Genomic DNA, 19,082 nt, shown 5'->3' on the forward strand with positions numbered 1-19,082 from the left:
ATAATGAGCAAATAAAAGACTTTTTTTCAATAAAATTACGTTTGTGGTGTCTTACTTTCATGATTAAAAAGAAAGTTACATTTTCAGTGTACAAATTGTTATTCCTTTTTATGTGCCTGAGTTTCTGGGGAACACACTCTCTGTTGACACTTTATTAGGTACATCCATACGATCCAAAGTCCCCTCTCTTTATTATGCAGTGCATTTTTGCGCCACTGCAAATTGTGATAATAAGCAGATTGTTAAATTAATATGAAAATAATAGCATTATTATCATTTAACATTTATTGCCATACAGTATAGATTTTATCGATACAGTTCTTGATCGCAGTGGATTGTGTATACCAGGGTTGCGCAATTTTGATTTGATTGTATTTTTCATAATATAAGTGGCACTGTTTTTCATAGTTTGGCTTTTCCTGCGATTTATACTCAGATGCAACTTGAATATATTGAAATTAGAGCTCGAACTGGCACCCCAAATCCCCGTTCCCTAATCGTGTGGATGACAACAAACGAATTCTGGTTGCACGAAGCTTCTGTCTCTAATTATGAAAAAGTTTTACTTTTAAGTGTAAAAAAATGTCTTACCTTATCAAGAGTCCTGCATCACATTTTGGCCAAAGGTAGAATCCTGGTCGGTTAATTAGCCTTTTGGTGCCGTAAATAGCAAATATTTGTTGTGGCAGATGGTACAGAAGCAATTCGTCACACATTAGTTTCCATGACTACTTCCTCCATGACTACATTTACATGCAGCATTCACATAGTAAAGAAGGTGGCGGCAATGCACCAAAAGTACTTGTCAAATGCCTAAAGGAAGAAATGCAAGAAATAGAAGAAGATGAAGACGTCGTCTTGGCAACTAACGGAATAGTAGTTTTGCATGCGGCTTCTGTCACTGAAAAAAATGAAATCTGTGCAATCATCTATAAAATAGTTTTAATTTGACTGATTATTTGTATTTATTTATATTATTTCAACTATTGAATAAGATGACTGAATGAAGCATTCATAAATACATTTTAACAAACCAATCCTTGGGGGGGAAAAAAAACAACTAAATTCAAGCAACACATTTACAGAACTCACAATAATGTAAATGCTTGGTGGGCTGCATTGAACAAAACAGAGCAGGCCCGATGTGCCCGCCGGGCCACAACTTGCCCACCCCTGCTACAGGTGTACCGCATGTTTTGACAGAAGAGTATGTCAAAGCTTCGTGCAGTGGGACACACATCGCAATTTTTCAAAATGTGAGACCCCGACCGAACATGGCAAGGAAGAAATCAGGTCGCAAAACTATTTCGCCAACGTCTGTTTGTTCTTTAAAAAAAATCATCCAGAAAAGTTCATGAGAGAAACAAAGCGGTGCATGACGTCCAGAAGACAGTTATTATGAAACATGAAGGAGAGACTTTGGTGGCCTGTTCATGTGTGCGACGTTCGTCTGTTCAGCAGGGCTGGGGCGGGAACATCCGGTCCCGAACGGGAGTTTCCCTTTCCTCCGGCCTCAGTAAAGTCGTTTCTCATAACTGCAAGTGATGAAAAATGGGTAAAAATGGAAATTTTCCTCTATGGTGAAGACATCATTTCACTGTATGTCACACTAGTGATTCCCAACTACTGTGCCATGGAAAATGATCCCATTTCACTTAATTGGACATAAAAATCATAATTCCTACATAACAAATAGTGTTTCTTTGTTCATCTACTTAAGCCAGCGATCGAAAGAGACAGCCAGGATAAATCAATGGTCTTCCACTAGATGGCAGAAGTTACAATTCGTCTGTGTAGCCACCTGTTGCTTGAATTGCTTTGTGTTTCACAAAAAAGTTCATTTAAGATGACTACCTATGCTTGTTGCTTTCAGCACTAAAAGGTTTGCTATTACCGATAGATGGCACAATATGGCGTCAAACAACTTTTTTTTTGTATGAGACAAAGCTGTGGCTGGAAAATAAATTGACTTTCCCCTCACTTCAACATACTGTAGGTGCTTGACACCAAAGCGCCATCAGATGGCGCCAAAGTAATACTTTTTATATTTGGATGACGAAGCCTTGGCCAGAACAAAACACGATCCTGAATATATAAAAACTTAATTCTTGTTTGGTGGTGTGCTGGGAGAAAATACATCCCTTGGCTCAAAAAATGTTGGGAAACACTGTGTGCTGTATTGGTAAGTAGACCAGTGAGAAACAGGCGATGGATTGTGCAAGAAGATGGAGAAAAAGCTGCATGGGTGTACTTACATGGTACAAAAGAATATCTAATATGACAGCATGAGCGAGAAGAGGAAGAGAGAAGACAGTATGATGTTTCGCGGCCATTGCATCCAACGATAGGACTGAATAAGATGAGCTCAAAACAAGGGAGGATTAGCTGGGGTCTGCCATAACGTCACAGACAGATCACGATTCAAATTGGACCACAAATCACGCAATAGAAAAGGAAAATTTTGAGGTCAAAAGTTTCTAAAAATACTTACGAGTGAAGGCCATGGACTCCGCCCTCCATTTGAGCAGACATTGTTCTCTTCTCAAATTTCAATTCTCCGGAATACATCATTGACCTGAGATGGAAACAACTCTGCATCAGAGGGAGGGAGGGTGGGAGGCAGTACCTAACTTCATCCGGCAGATGGTAATGTTTCTCTTTGTTTCCGATCCTGACATTTAAGGGGGATGTGAAATTTAAAATGGACTTTTAAGTGCTTGCTTACAAAATTGTTGGATCTCCGGAGTGTCTGGATGCCCACGCATCAAGTGTGACGTTAAATAACCAAATAAATCTTATCCACCCATTTCTGTCTGTGAGCAAGCCGTTTTGCATTTCAACCCCACTGTGACCTAACAGTGGAGCTAATTTTCATAATAACCACCCCTACACCAAGTTTCAAAGCAACACGATAACCACAGGCACCAGGTAGCCCCCAAAGAAAAAAAATAGACCGCATGCCTGTTCTAAATAGAGCTCACCAGTGACGGGGCATTGTGATTTCCTAGTAATTTTGAAGAAGCAATTGGTCCTTTTTTTAACATTTTCTTACCGTAAAATGGACAAGCTCTTAGCTCCGATATCCTGGCAACCATGTTGAATGCCTGCAATGAGGTACGGCACAAATTTCTGGATGGAGCCTTTGTCTTGGACTGAGCCCGATACACCTTGAGCCACTTTCACCTTGTCTCCCTCACTGGACACACGCAAAAAAAAAAAAATGAAGCAATACATGTAAATTAATAGCATCAAGCGACAATGTTGGGAAGCAAGAAAACAAAAGGTAGCCACTGGACCACCTTTGCTTACCTAAAGTAGCGTTTCTGACTATTGTTTTTCTCCATGGCATCCAAGGAGCCCATTCCTCTGTACTTTTTCAAACGTACCCCATCAGAAAAGAAATATTCTCCCGGAGCCTCGGTGGTCGCCGCGAGCAGTGAGCCCATCATCACTGAGCACAGAAAACAGCAGTAACAAAAATAGTCAAAACAACAACCCTGCATATAGTGACATTTACACACCCCTGCAAATTACAACCAGATTTACAAACAACCCGTTAAATTAAACACTCTCTTACAGTCTCGATCAAAACAGCATTGCCGCCTTAATAAAGGTAGAATTCTTGTTCGGGTCCATTTTACATTGTGCAGGTGTACCTAATTAAATGGCTAGTAATTGTACCTAGCGACCAGTTTAGGATGTACCCCAGTTGGGGAAAGGCTCCAGCACCTTTATGAAAACAACTGAAAATGGAAAATGTAATTTCATGTCGGCGGCACGGTGGGTGGTCAACTGGTCAGCAGGTCCACCTCACCTCACAATGCAGAGGTCATGGATTCAATTCCGGCCTGTGTGTAGTTTGCATGTACTCCCCGTGCCCACGTAGGTTTTCTCCAAATACTCTGGTTTCCTCCCGCATTCCAAAAACATGCACCATAGTTTAATTGACCACTCTAAATTGTCCCGAGATGTGATTGTGAGCACGAATGGTTCTATGTCAATGTACGCCCTGTGATTGGCTGGCAAACAGTTCAGGGGTCTACTACCTGAAGACAGCTGGGATAGGCTCCAATATGCCCGCAACACTCGTGAGGATCAGCGGATCAGATAATGGCTGGATGGATGAATTTTATGTCTCACCCGTCGATGCTCCCAGAGCCAGTGCTTTGACCACATGCCCGACGGTCTGAATGCCCCCGTCAGCAATTACAGGCACACCAAAACGGCGGGCGTATTCTGCAACCTTGTACACAGATGTGCCTTGGGGCCGCCCGCATGCCATCACTGTGAGGCCAAAAATAAAATAGCAATCAATGTTTCAAAAACATGCCCTGCCATTAAAGTCTGTCGTCTCTGATGGTGGATTTTTAAATGAGTGAAAAACCCAAAACATTCAAATGAAAGTGTCCCCCCCCCACCACCCCGCCCTCCCATTTCATTTTATTTTGTTAGTGGTCTGTGAACACATCTCGTGTGAGGTGCAGCAAGTTTCTTAATCAAGTGTGGACGATAAAGGGTGAGTTTAATGAAATCAACCACATGTGTTAAGTGCTTTGTGTGGCAATATGTGTCGTCAATTCACTTTGTACTAGGCTGTTATTCAAATTAGTATGCTAGCCCATACTATTGCTGAGCCCCATGATAAGGTGATTTGTTTATACTGAATAACTGAACTACTGAATACAGTCATTTATGTAACATGGGTTTATGGTTGTGTACATGTTGGATGCATGCTGTTGATGCTTTGCTGATTAATATTTTTCTATGTTGAAAAAAATCTGTCCAAACGGACACCCTGTCTGTGTCCACTTGAGCAAACACCTCTGTACAATGCTACTCTGAACATTTAAACTCCCGGTGATACAATCCAACCTCTTTTTCTTGATCCTCTCTGTTTTAACCCAAGACGAATAAAATGGTTCCATTATTTACAATTATTTTTTAGGCTTGAGAAGCAAGGCATAACGAATCTTGGAATATGTGTGTGAAGTAGCGACAGTGTGTATCCTCCAAAAACAGCCACCTGAAGGCCCAAATTGTGGGCTGCATTTATAAAAGTTTTCTATTTGGAATAGCATTATGATGTTATCAGCCTACAAAAGCAACCTTTGACTTTTGTCTTAATTGTGAATGACTCAGCCAACCCCACTTTTGTCATTGCAGGAACACAACGGCAAACGAGTGAATGTTTGCTCATGAACGCATTACACACACATCATTTACCTTCCTGGGTGATACAGATGGAGCCGCAGCCCATGCCCACCCTGAGGGCATCCACACCGGCATCAATGAGGTTTTTAGCCTGAGCAGCTGTTACCACTAAAAAGAGACAACCATGCAAAGAAGTGATGACAACGCTCTGTAATGGAAGATCTCACAGTTTAAAAAAAAGCTCACCATTTCCTCCAACCACCTGGAGTTCGGAATACTTCTGCTTGATGTAGTTGATCATGTTGATTTGGTAAACTGAGTTACCCTGGGAGGAGTCCTAGTAAGAAAAAAATGGTAGGGTGAGTCAGGTTTAGGCCTTTCATGGATCAATAATGAAAACCTCTAACCCGCTAACACGATAAGCTGTCCACTGTAATTACCGCTGTCCCTTAAAGGGTTAAAGTCGCGTTTGTCAAAGTGTTGTCTCTGAGAAACATCAAGTGGTTCAAGTGAACTTTGTAATATTTTAAAGGAAAAACAATTAAAACAGTTCCCGAGTGTCGCCAATAACCTGAAAAAAAAAATTGAGAAACGCTGGTTGAAGAGAATTTCTTATGTACTGCTTGTTATTTGCCGTACAAACTTGAGTTTGATCATGGTGCTGTGGAAACTCACCAGGACCACCACATCCACCCCCGCCTGCATGAGGAGGTCCAGTCTGTACTTGTCATCGTCCCTGGTACCGATCGCTGCCCCGCAGAGCAGCTGCTTGCGGGAGTCCTTGGAGGCCAGAGGGTAGTCTCTATTCTTCTTCAAGTCAGTCCTGGCGATGATGGCCACCAGCTCGTCACTGTCGTTGACAATTGGAAGCTTACCTAAAGATGTCACAAAAGATGTGTGTTTTGGGGTTCAAGCATTGATGACATTATTTTTCTTTACCTTTTTTGCTCCGTTGAAGAATGTCATTGGCCTCCTTTAGTGTGACACCAGCCGGTGCGACAACTAGATCCTCCCTTTTTGTCATTGCCTATAAAAATAGGTCAGGCTGAATCTAAATGTCACATATTTAACATTTCTATGATCTCAATATAATAAAAGGAATAAATGCCTCCTCTAGGGGTCTGTCGTGGTCCTTCTCAGACAGGAAGTCAATGTCTCTAGAGGTCACGATGCCGACCAGCTTGCTTCCCATCTTGCCGGTCTCTGTAACAGGGATCCCAGAGAAACCGTGGCGGATCTTGGCCTCGAACACGTCGCCTACCGTGTGTCGGGGGCTCATTACTACGGGGTCCGTGATGAAGCCCTGCTCAAATTTCTGACAAGAACAAAATATGCCAGCGCAAAGCATCAGTTGGTTTTAAGCGTGGCTTCACAGAGTCACTTTTTAAAAACGCTTTCACATTCGCACCCTTCTTTTCCGTCTTGCGAAATGGTTTATAAAAGAGAAGATTTGGTCCAGACAAAACCAAAATAGAAAAGTGAACAAGCAGAAAAGGGACTCTGTCTTCTTTGCATTCGTATTGAAAGTCGATTCCATCGGGTTAGCGTTCGTACTTGCCCTCCAAAAGGATCCAGTTCCTTCTTTGGGGCCTTAGCGACACTAGTGGCAATACCAAGTGTCAAATCTTGAGCACTTTGTGTTCACATTTCATAGGTTAAGTGTACCATACAAGGACTTGAATAAAACCTGTCGTTCCAATAGGGTTTGAGTTTGTTTGAAGCATTTTCAGGCTTATTATTCAATCTCATTCCACACGTATATTTCACTTTTTCAGGTTCAAATCAGTTCATTGCTCTATTTCTCCCCGATTTTCTTTCGTTTCATACAATAACAAGCCCAAAAGAACTCAAATACATCTTAACACATGGAGAAAAGGTGGTGTTCACACGAGACCAAACTAACCACACCAATGCAGAAAACTCACTAGAATTTTAAACAGACTGGGTGCGACACAATACATTTCATAAAGTAGATTTTGCTCTAAAAAGACTATATTTGGTCCTAGTCTTAATGGAGTAAAATTTAAACTACCGGTATTCAGAGTAAATTTTACACAGAACAACAAAAAATTGGAGTGATATTTACTTGAAAAAAACTAGAAACGTTTTTCTAGATCACAGTAGGAGTGTCATGGCTCAATGGGTAGCATGGTCGTCTCCTAACCTTGATATTGTGGGTTCATTCCTCATCCCTTGAGTGAGTTTTTTTTTAAATAAACTAATGTTATGCAAGTAAAAGTTACTCAAAAACTCTCCTTGTAAAATTTACTTGAGACTATTTAGACTTGAACCAAACATTGACTTTTTAGAGGAAAATGTGCTCTATGAAATGTACTGTGTAGTATGAAAGAACCCTCGAGGTTTGGACGTGCTAAAAGGATCAAGGCCATGTTAATTTTCATCCATCCATCCATCCATCCATTTTCTGAACCGCTCTATCCTCACAAGAATCACGGGGGGCGCCAGAGCCTGTCCCAGCTGTCTTCGGGCAGTAGGCAGGGGACACCCTGAACCGGTTAGGTTCATTCCAGTCAGTTACATTTTTAATTTTTGGGGGAAAACTTATGTACTGCTTATCAACAGGGAAAATGTGTGATAACATCCTGAAATTATCATTTTGGGTTGCAGCATCAATTCATGGCTTCATATCTTACCTTGACTTTGCGCACCTCATTGGCCTGGAACTCAGCCGTACAGTTATGATGAATGATTCCAATCCCACCCATCAACTGAAACCGGCCAAATAGAGACAGCAGATACTATTTTTAGTTAGAGGAAATCAGACAATAAACCGGATGAAAAAAAAAAAACATGCCACATGAGCACCAGGCTGCACTCACTGCCATAGCAATGGCCATGGATGACTCTGTGACTGTATCCATGGGAGACGAAATGAGAGGCGTCTTCAGTGTGATCTTCCGTGTTAATGCAGAGGTTAGGTCCTATAAAAAAATGCAACGCAAGTGATGCAATACCGTATGAGGTTGTCACACGAAAATGATTGTATTGTCACAAAAGTGTGTGAATTGATGCCGAGCAATTTGCAACAAGCCCATGCACAGACCACATCGCAGAGGTGCATCTGCAACACATTTGTGAATCAAATGTGTTTTATTGTTTAAAACCCCAGACCATTAGAGAGCAAAGTCATTTGCCTGAGGTGGGGTGACACAGGTGTGTGATTGTAGCAAGCACCTGCTCTCAGACAAACAACTCATGTGACCCCGCACATGAAAACAATGTAAATTCCCAACAGAGTTGGCAAAGGTGAAAACAAGGAGAGGCTCATAAGCAAGCGATAGTGCCGATGCAGATTGTGTGTGGTGAGACTGCTAATGGTCAACTTTTCACAAAATGAACCATGGTCCGTGGTTGTGGATACTCACCACCTCCTCGGAAGTAAAATCGATGAAACCAGGCAGAATCAAGAAGTCACTGAGAAGGGAGACAAAGTCTATAAGCATCGAATTTGAATGATGCATCAAGTGTGTAAAACAATGCAACATGGGAAAAGGGCTTTACTGAAAACAAACTGTTGTGTGTCTTGAGCACAGGTGTCAAACTCAAGGCCGGGGGGACAGATCCGGCCCGCCATGTCATTTTATGTGCACTGCGAAAGCAAGTCATGTCTGTCAACTTGCATGGTTCTTGCTAAAATCTGTACTGAAATGTCAAATAATCATGTGTAATAAATGCCATTGAGATCCTGTAATAATTTTGTTACCGTATTTGCACTCACTTGAGCAATAATTGAACAAACTACTAAAGATTTTTGTGCTTTCACTGTCATAACCAGCCTGAGAGGGAAGACGTAACTCCAAAGTGGCCAGTGACAAAAATGAGTTTGACACCCCTGGTCTGGAGTGTATTCCTCATTTTTAAACGTGATATTATATTTAAAAAAAATGGAGTAAATCTTCTGTGGTTTGCCTATTTTTGCCTGTCAACGAGCCATTCACAGCCGCAGTTTTTCAAATATATACCAAGTGCTTGCTCATTTGTTTTTCTTTATTTATAACGCATGAGCATAGTTCTTGACCTGCTCTGTGTGTGGTGTCGAGAGTCTTTTTTGAATTGGCTCCAGATACATTAAATAAAATTAACTCGTGGGTGTGTGGGTTTTTTTTTTTCACAGAATAAACCGAGACTTTTTATCAAGACACCTAGGAACTGATTAAACTGTGAAAAGTCTCATTTAAGTCCAGCAAGGGTAAGATTCCGTTTCCATATAAATTCTCCTTTATTTAAAACATTAATCTTCCAATCCAAATGGATATATTCTGTTCTGAATGTATCCGCCTGACAGTGATAAACCCAGCAAACACCCGTAAAGGAAACGAGTGACACCATTATCTCACGCGCGCACACATGCATGCTTTTAACATCCACTCAGCACTCAGTCATCCTTGAAAGTATGCGACTCAAAATAATCCTCCATATAAAACCCGTGCAGATATGTTATCGCTGACAAGATTATACACAGTTAATGGAAGACAACGCATAACTCTGTGCACTTCGCTTGCACTTTCTGTGTCAGCTGGGGAAATGTAGGTTGTGCGCACGGCTGCGTTGTTGGCATCCCTTACTTGTACGTCAGCCCGTCACCGATTGCAAAGAGCTGTTGTGCCGTCAGGCCATCCTCGGGAACGTAGCCTGTGCCTCCGCTGATCAAGTAGTCGGCCATGCTGAAGTCAGAAACACACACATGCTCAGAATTCGTAAAACAGACCTTTTTTTATGACATTTGTGAACAAAAGGCAAGAGGTTACTTCCTTGGAGCAGAAAAGTATCCAACTACCACTGAAATGAACTGAAATAATGACAAAAAAAAATTTCTGTCTTGGGTGTTGCTCCAAGAGGTTAACTTTTCTTCTTCTTTTCTAATTTAGCAAAACATAATAGCTAGCCTGTTATCCATTTCAACATGGAAAGCATGTCCGTGCCATTAATCCAAGCAACAGAAAGTTTAATAAAGCCAGCACCTCATTATCATGTTCACTATGAGTGAATTTTCACTATGTCGATTTTTAAATCAGCTTGCCTATTAAAATTTCCCACTCACGTTTCATCTCCCTCGAAAGAAATTTACCTCAGCAAATATCATTTACCTCCAAATGGTACTGTATGCAATTTTATTAGTAGTTTAGCCTTCCCTTAAAATGTGACTTTCTGTGCTGGGTAAGTAAATTGCATGAAAATATGTGACTTGAGAAAGTATTTATAGCCTATTTTGTAAGTGTGAGTGGTTAATTGCATATTTTGTGTGACCACCGCCCAGTGTGTAAGCGCAAAAGCAATTGATTGTGTAGATCACAGGTGTCGAACTCAAGGCCCGGGCGGCCAGATCTGGCCAGCTACGTCATTTTATGTGGCCCGTGAAAGCAAATCAAACATGTCAACTTCCATGATGCTTGCTAAAATCTCAACTAAAATTGAAAATTGTCATATGTAGTAAATACGAGACATAAATGAAGCATTTTCTTGTTCCCAAACCCCTCATTACAGTAATAGTAAACAATAATTGATTAACCGTTATTATTTACTTTTTTATGTGATTTCAGTAATAACGGCCCTCCAAGGAAAAGTAAAGGTAAGTAAAATGTGGGCCACGTCAAAAATGTGTTTGACACCCCCAGTGTAGATTAAAATATTCCAGGATACTTTACATTTGGGTGCAAATCAAAACACTAAATGTGGAGAGAGGCAAGTCGTATTTTTTCATTTTTGTCTCCATTCGTCCATTTGCTACATCTTATTCTGTGCAGGAGGCAGCATACTATAACTGTATAGATCAGGCCTACAGGCAGTCACAGCAAATCTGTCACATTGATGCCGATTTTTCCACTTTGTCGACACTATTTTTGTTTGTATCATATTCCGGAGAAAAATAGTTGAAAATAAAGTGACTGGTGTGTGACTTTCCAGTCTTGCTCGTCTCTCTTGAGTTCCTTTTCTTGCTCACATGCTTGCGCCAGACCCTCCTTCGAATCCTCACATGATATTCTAATGAAAGGAATCTGTTCATGTCAATGGAAACTCCTTCGACGCACTTAAGACAGAAAGCTCAGCAGGGTAAGAGGATTTAAGTGCGTGATAAACCGACTTGTGAATTTGCAGCGCAAACAAGCCAAGGTGTTGGGATCCTCAATATAATTGTTTGGCAGAAAAACATGTGCAGAAACATTTACACTCCCGTTGACGATGGAGAATTTGGAGTCTTCAGTTAAGATGACATGCCGGTTTTGGGGAATCTGGGAGGAAGCCAGCAGAAAAACAATGCAAGCCTCAAAACTTGCATTACTTGCACCGTCAGAACTGTGAGGTGGATGTGCTAACCCCTAGGTCACCGTGCTGCCCATGGCAATACCATCCGCTCATTTCCTATAGTGCTTATCCTCATTAGAGTCATCACTGATCTGGAGTCTATCCCATCTGATTTTGGATGAGAGATGGGGGACAACCTGGATTGGTTGCCTGTCAATCACAATGCACAAAAACAACGATTCACACTGACACATATGGGCAATTTGGAGTCCTCAGTTAACCTACCAGACATTTTTGGGGGGGAATGTGGGAGGAAGCCCGAGAAATTTGTAACGAGCTCCACGTAAAAGTCCGGGGTTCAAACCTTGAGCCTTTGACTGTGAGGCAGTGGTGCTGGCCACATGCTCAACCATTCTGGTTAGGGCTATGTGTGTATACATGTGAATGTTTGGGTCTCAGAGTGGAAGTCGAGGTCTACTTCCAGATGAAAGAGTTGCTTTACGTCTCAGTGCAAAGTGATGTTCAAGTCAGTCAGTGCAGGCTGACAAACAGACTAACCTCTCTGGTTCATACCCGGCTTGAATACGTGTGGCGCTGTACCGCTGCGCGGCCGTCTCGTGCCCGTGGCTGTGCGTCGTGGAATGGGCGTAGGTGCCGTACTGGTGAGGCTGCTCCCCATCTCTGCTGGTCAGGCGAGGGCGTGCCGGTTCCATGTCCCCCACAATCCTCCTGTAGTCAATCTGGTATTTGTCCCTCTCCCCCTCCCCGAAGCGTTCATAATTATGACCCTCCATCTCAAGGAAATCCAGGCCTACGACAGTTCTAGGATCGTCGACTCCCAAACAATGTCGCCCTTCTGCAATTAGAAGCACGCGTTCATAGCCAGCGCTTGGAGTGCATGTTCACACAAACACCTTTCAGACACACCTGACATGGCCAGAAGCTGTCCTGTCATCTGTTTCGCCGCCATCACAGTAGGACCTCAATGAAAAAGTGATGATTTCTAACTTCAAGCGTCAAGTAAGGTTGTATAAAAAATAAATAAAGCAGCAGCAGCCCAGTAGTACTCCAGTCTCTCAGAGATCATCCTTTGAACTTCTCAGGAAGTCTTTTAAGTTGTTTGTGATCAAGGTGCACATGTTTATTTCCCTGTAAGGTCCCTGGCATGAGCAGCAGCTGAGCATGGGAGTCAACTCTTAGGCGGCAGGAGACCTGTCCTCCCTTGAGGTCCTCCCCGCCCAACCACAGAAATCGGTGCTGATTGGTTCTTCCTGAGGTTATTCCAACACACAAGCTTCTTGCCACTGTTCTCCTAGAGCCGGCGGAGCTTAAGTCTGTTTCTGACAGTAGCGGACGTCACTCTGCCTCAAAAGAGGATTGGGAACGTTAATACAGGATGGGATGGAGCGAGGTGGGTGTGTAGGCTTGAGCGAGGCGGTTGGACTGAGGGAGAGAGTGCGAAAGAGAGCGGTCAAGAAGACACTTGAAACCTCCTGGGGATTAGCCCAGTGTGAATGCGCATGTTTATGCCAAGCTCAAGGAGACAAATCTGTGAATGAGTCCGAGGTCAAATCGCGCAGTGATGTTTGCAAGCGAGACCTCATTGTAGTTGAGGCAGAAAGTGGCACGATTGAGACTTGTGATTATTTTGTTCAGTAGAGCAGAGTTGTCACTTGATTTAAGAAATTTCCTGTCAAAACTGTTTTGTTTGTTTGTTTGTTTTTTTTTCTCAGACTTCTTCACTAATTTATCTAAAACGTCTCTTTTATTGTCCTAACCTCACTGTTTATGAGGGTCAACAATGCAGTCGAACATTAAAACGAAACAAGCAGATACATTTGCGTTGCCCCGGGTGGCCTCGACACCATCATCTGCAGGTGACTGACTGACTGCTTGTGACAGTTACCCAGGGATTGAACCGGAAAAGCCTCTTACTCTTAGTCTCTCTCTCTCTCTCTCTCTCTCTCTCTCTCTCTCTCTCTCTCTCTCTCTCTCTCTCTCTCTCTCTCTCGCTCTTCCTCTCGCTTTCCCTCTGTTCTCCTTTGATGATAATAACATCGATTACAATCAATGTCTGGCATGTTTGTAGCTGATGAGCGTGGCACAAATCTGATGCTTTTTGAAGTAATTGCAAATTCAGTATTTTAACACGACAAAATGGTTGACGGGTGACACCCTGAACTGATTGCCAGTCAATCGCAGGGCACACATAGACAAGCAACAATACAAACTCACACTCACGCCTAAGGACAATTTAGAGTGTTCCATTAACCTGCCATGCATGTTTTTTGGAATGTGGGAGGTAACCGGAGTACCCGCAGAAAACCCATGCAGATACGGGGAGAACATGCAAACTCCACACAGGAAGGCTGTAAAATCGAACCCTTGACCTCTGCACTGTGAGGCGGACGTGCTAAGTAGTCTCCCACCGTTCCGCCCTTCAAGCCTACAGTAGTTAATTAGATTTGGTATTTAGTGACAATGATAAGCTCATCTGATATCCTTTACTTCTACCTACCGACCCTCTGTACTCATTGAAATGTATGTTTAAGGGCTAATAACACCACATATTACATGTAATATTTTTTCATGCAGGCACCCTTGACAACAAAAGAACAAAAACAAAAAAAAAATCATGACACATATTTATGCTAATTTGATTAGTTTTCCTTTAACAGCTGGACTTCTGGTGAGTAAAACTACCTCAGTTAATTATAGTATTGTAGTAACCATAACGGCGTCAGAGATGGTGATAGGAAGTGGATATGTGTTAAAAATAAACAATAAAGTTACCCTGCTGTTTAAAGGATTGATAGAATTTGGTAAGAGCTACGTACCTTCTGTCGGCTGCTAATGTACTGAGTGACACTTACACCATATAAATATGTTTCTTTATTTTGCTGCGGAAATAATGGATTAAAAAAAACCAAAACAAACAAACAAAAAAAACAAACAAAAATAAATATGCATGCCTGGAAGACAACTGTGCCAACTAACTCCACACCACAGAGCCTACAGAATCCGCCCTCCAAAGATGGACACTTGCTCAGCGCTACCATCCCCTGTTGAGGTTAGGTACAGCATCTAAAACAGTTTTATTTGAACTGATCTACTAAAGATTTTAAGTGTAAAAGAACCATGTTCATGACATAATACAATAAGTTGCAATGATTATTTAAAATTTTGCGTCTTTACTTTACTATTTCAGCCTTTAAGAAAAGATTGTTTTTGTGTATGGTAGGTTTTTTTTCTGCATGTTTTTTTTCCCCAAGAATTCTTTTCCTCCTATAAAATCGAACTGAGTATTGAACATCTGTCTTTTTCTTCAACCCAAAACGTGTGCGCTGTGCATTAAAACCGGCAATGACGATTGACTCTTTTAAGCGGTCAAAGTGTTTCATCTTAAATCATAAAAAAGAAACAGCGTATTGATTTCATCATATTTTCTTATTGAGTTTGTAGGCCAGCATCAGTAAATTTTGGGGCCACTGTTAATGTCGAACTCTGTATATAATGCACATAAAATAATAATTTATGGCCACAAAGTATCTGTGACTATGTACTGGTTAGGTAAGTACCGGGAAGTCGGAACGGAATAAGAAAAGACACTTACCTTCAAAACATTGTGTATTGCAGTTACTAGTGAAGGTGCACTCCACTTGCTTAGTGGGACGTTTAAGTTGTTCAAGGCACTGATATCAGACGAACAAAATAGTTTTGTCAAAATATCCCAAGGATGAAGATATTGTGGGGGTTCACTGTATTTCCAAGCTGATGCTAAAATCTGACCCAAAGATTTAAAAAGACTGAATTAAAATGTGCAAATGGTTCTGAGTGATCTGATAATTGGTTTATCATCTCCACTTGTGAGCATAAACAACGACTCAGTTTGTCGTGCATGAAGCTACCATTATCGCTCATGTTTTATTCAAGCGGTGCACATTTTAAAAACAAGCTGTCACTTCTTCTTGATGTTGTTGCGTGTTTAGACAAACGTAAAAACAGCACTCATCACCGGAATGATTACGCTCGTTCATCAAATTGTCATCCAACCCCGCCTCCCAACCCATACATCCGTCTCGTGCCTTTCATGCGTGTTTAGGAGCGCTGACACAGTTGCATAAATTATTCACATCCAGCAGCACTTGTCTGAGGATCTCAATCACGCACAGGTGACTATGGTCGACCTCAACTATGGATCCACATCACATTTGACTCACATTCCAAAAGTGTACAGTGAACCCCACATATTTGTGAAGGGGGGACCTTACCCGCCATTGTTCGCTGAAAAATTAAACTATTTTGGCGGTTTTGTTTTCGGGCCAGAGATATTATAAATTCAAAAATATTGCCGTGAAATTTTGGGGTGGCAATTAAATATTTTGAAGGGAATGGAGGATCTTCATTTATGCAGTCGGGCCGTAGCCTTGTCTAATAGAAAAAGTGATTTATCATCATTTTGTTCCATCCACACGCAAACCTTGTTGGGTTGGTGTCAATTGTTTGTATATATTCAGTATTTGCGGACACTCTACTCACACGCTGTACTTTTATTTAAGAACAGATACAAAAAAAAACATACAATGGTAAAAGTAGAAGCAGGGTGAGAAAAAAGTAATAAGCTGTTGCAAGTTTTTACAAATGCAGGGAGTAGGGATGGCAACATTGGTATGAGTGCTAATACTGAACATCTGCACTGTAATCATTCAGGGAAAAAAATGCATTGATACTAAAACATCGATACCACTTTACCAGCGTGACATATACTGTGCCTTTCCAGACAGGTGTAGTATGAGCCATGCCGGCCATGTGGGGATGCTTAATGGTAACTAAGGATGAAAAAACTTTTTGACGTGACTGAAAATTATACTCTGCAAAATGGATGGTGAACTCCGCTGGAGTGAAAAATATTTCACGGCGCATCCGTTGAAGAGAGACACAATAAAAAGTTGTCTGTAAAGCAAATATTCCAGTCAAGTAAAGACAGCTGAAAATCTACTACCATTCAGCAAAAAAATACAGTATTTGTACTTTGTTACTTCCCACCACTGTCAACCTCTTTGCATTAACGCGTGCGTTACAGCCGCTGCTTTGACAGTCTGCTTGCTGTCGCTCTCTGTCTCTGTCTCTCTCTCTCTCTCTCTCTCTCTCTCTCTCTCTCTCTCTCTCTCTCTCTCTCTCTCTAACTCTCTTTCACACTCCCTTTCTGCCTTCACCATCATTTATCCTCACTGCACCGCAGACCTCTTTCACCATCTTTGTCCTCGTGTCAGGAAAGGTGAGCGTCCGTCTTTCCCGTCACAGAGGGAGCAGGAAGCAGGAGGAGAAGGCGGAGTTTCATATCAGAAAGCCACGTGCATGCCTGGATGTGCTTTGTGCTGTAAGGTGAAGGGAAAATAAGCGGACGTCAGACAGTAATAATAAGAAGGGGAGACTTTGAGGTTGCTCAAGGGTCATTGAGGTGTACGGAAATGGGGAGGTGTTATTAAAAAGTATAAAGAAGTAGTTCGGAGGTGTGTGTGCGAGAAAATCCTGTTCTGGAAAGAGGAGGAGGAGGAGGAGGAGGAGGAGGAATCGCTTCCCGGTGAAGAGTCGCAGTGAGCCACAGACACTACAGAGACTGGCAGTGCAATTGGAGGCTGTCTGCGGCACTCACTGACTGACAGAAGGAGGAAGAGGAGAAGGAGGAGGAGGAGCAGGAGGTGAGAACTGCATGTGAAGACCAGCTCCTTCATCTGGACAGAGAGAGACGATTGAAACGAAGAACATAAGAGTGTCCTCGTTAAGGAAATTAACAAGAAGAAGAATTGCATCATGGCTGTCCAGCTCATGCCCGAATCGGCTGTGTGTTTGCTCATGGTGAGTCTCCCGGGTACAGTATTGTCATCGCCTTTTGTGCCGGGCTTTCTTTCATCCAATGTCCATGAAAGCAGGGTTAAAAAGATGTTCGCTTATCCATCAGGGAGAAATGCTCAAGTAACTTCCCATGTGAGAAAGGAGCCGAGTTTGGCCTCAGACTCGTAAAAAGTCAAGCTTTTGTCTCGCTGCTCCACATGGTCGTGCAGTGCGGCGTGGCGGACTGTGGTGTTAAACGAGATGTCCGCATTGGGGATTTGTTGTCACTTGCACCAATACCATATGTGAGGAAAGTGTTTTTTTTTCCTTTCTGCAAAGGATTTGTGCTGGTAATGCAGTGCCTCTTTGACAAGAAACAGACCAGCCTGACCTTCTTCAGTGCTGACCATGGAGAGTAATTATGTAGAAATGCCCAACATGTGTAAAAGCATTCAAGTCCACTCTCTGGAACACCCAGCGAAACAACAACACAGTGTGGCCATGCTGCATGTTAAGTACGCCTGTCATGCGATTGTGTGCGGAAGCCTGTAATTGCCGGTCCACTTGGTAGAAGATGGCACGCTCTGCTCATTCTCATTCTATAGCAATGGCATTCAGCAAAAGGGAGTCATGCATTGCTGCACTACCTACTATCTCCACCTGTGATGGCTGTCTGTTACTATGGCAATGAGCCAGGGGAGAGGCAGCGGGGTGAAGAGGCGAGGAATGATTGAAGCAACGGCGGGAGAAAGGTGAAAGGCCAAATGTGAATGATGGAGCCACGGGCAGAAGATGGAGGAAAAATGGGTTGAAAATAGGCTCATTTCCTCAAAATGTGGACAATTAGGCCAACAAACAAACAGTCCCAGTATTCGCACTTCCACCCTTGGACCCCTCAATTGCACCTTCCAGTTGATGGGGGCTAGTGTGTAGAGTGTCCCAATTCTCCAAAATTCTCCTATATATATATATATATATATATATATATATATATAAAGGAAATTAGCACAGGATTATAACATCACCCCCCCCCCCCGCCTCCTGCGTGCTTTCTCGCTCTCTAAAATATAAAAATACAAAAACCAATAAAAGAGAACTGGCCTTTCAATAGACCACTGAAAGTGCATCAATCTGTGTGCCTCTCCATTTTCTGACTTTATTCATGTCAAATTTTTGTTCACAACACAAAACAAAAAAAAAGGAAAAAAGGGAAGGAAGCTGCCTATGAAAAAATAATTTATCTGAAATTTGGCGGACATATTTTCTACAACAGGATGCAGCAAAAAAAAAGTGGAAAGGAGCTATGATTGCAATTGAACAGGATGTCAGCAATTTTGAGCTAAGGCAGCTGATTATGAGATAATTTCCAGAGCTGGTACTTTCACAAAGTCTTACTAGGAGATTCATCCAAACGAACCCCAATCAGAAGCCGATATACTTGATGGATGAGCGAAGCTAAATTGCCGTCCTTTTTTTTTTTTTTTCTCGACATAAATTTATTTTGTCTTCAGTCTTCTCTGTGCGGCCGCTTTTCCCTGTCACCGCTCCATTAAACTCCTTTAAAACGCTCGTCATTCACCGCCTTCAGTGCTTGGCACCAAACAGTCCAGCATCCACGTCAGTGGCTCTTAAATGTGGTCTGCGCTGAGGTAAATAACATACATTAATGAGCGCCTGAAAAGTCATTGTGAAGCTGGGTGATCTGTTCCTGAAACCCAATAACATTCAGAGCTTGAACCTACCTGAATTATTAATGAGGATTTATTCAGTGTGTGTGTGTGTGTGTGTGTGTGTGTGTGTGTGTGTGTGTGTGTGTGTGTGTGTGTGGGGGT

The 19,082-nt window shown here is 42.2% G+C and overlaps 2 protein-coding genes across 2 annotated transcripts in view; one reads left to right on the plus strand and one right to left on the minus strand.

The window, feature by feature from the left end:
• Window positions 1-1,438: 1,438 nt before the first annotated feature.
• impdh1a (IMP (inosine 5'-monophosphate) dehydrogenase 1a) lies at window positions 1,439-12,845 on the minus strand. Its single transcript, XM_019888179.1, has 16 exons — window positions 12,343-12,845; window positions 11,974-12,271; window positions 9,738-9,836; window positions 8,538-8,586; window positions 7,992-8,093; window positions 7,806-7,880; window positions 6,260-6,466; window positions 6,091-6,178; window positions 5,827-6,026; window positions 5,398-5,488; window positions 5,224-5,319; window positions 4,141-4,284; window positions 3,310-3,451; window positions 3,053-3,196; window positions 2,492-2,575; window positions 1,439-1,535 (listed from the first exon to the last, which is right to left on the minus strand). Exons 1-16 carry the CDS (start codon window positions 12,383-12,385, stop codon window positions 1,514-1,516), a joined length of 1,884 nt encoding a protein of 627 aa, XP_019743738.1. The 5' UTR covers window positions 12,386-12,845; the 3' UTR covers window positions 1,439-1,513.
• Window positions 12,846-17,071: 4,226 nt separating this feature from the next.
• frmd4a (FERM domain containing 4A) overlaps window positions 17,072-19,082 on the plus strand; it is a 133,909-nt gene continuing 131,898 nt past the window's right edge. Inside the window, exon 1 of the mRNA XM_019888289.1 lies at window positions 17,072-17,274. Within this exon, the coding sequence (XP_019743848.1) occupies window positions 17,230-17,274 (45 nt within the window). The 5' untranslated portion in view covers window positions 17,072-17,229. The remainder of the gene's footprint in view (window positions 17,275-19,082) is intronic.

Source organism: Hippocampus comes, unplaced genomic scaffold (assembly GCF_001891065.2).
Source record: "Hippocampus comes isolate QL1 unplaced genomic scaffold, H_comes_QL1_v1.1 scaffold112, whole genome shotgun sequence".
Classification (NCBI taxonomy): Eukaryota; Metazoa; Chordata; class Actinopteri; order Syngnathiformes; family Syngnathidae; genus Hippocampus; species Hippocampus comes.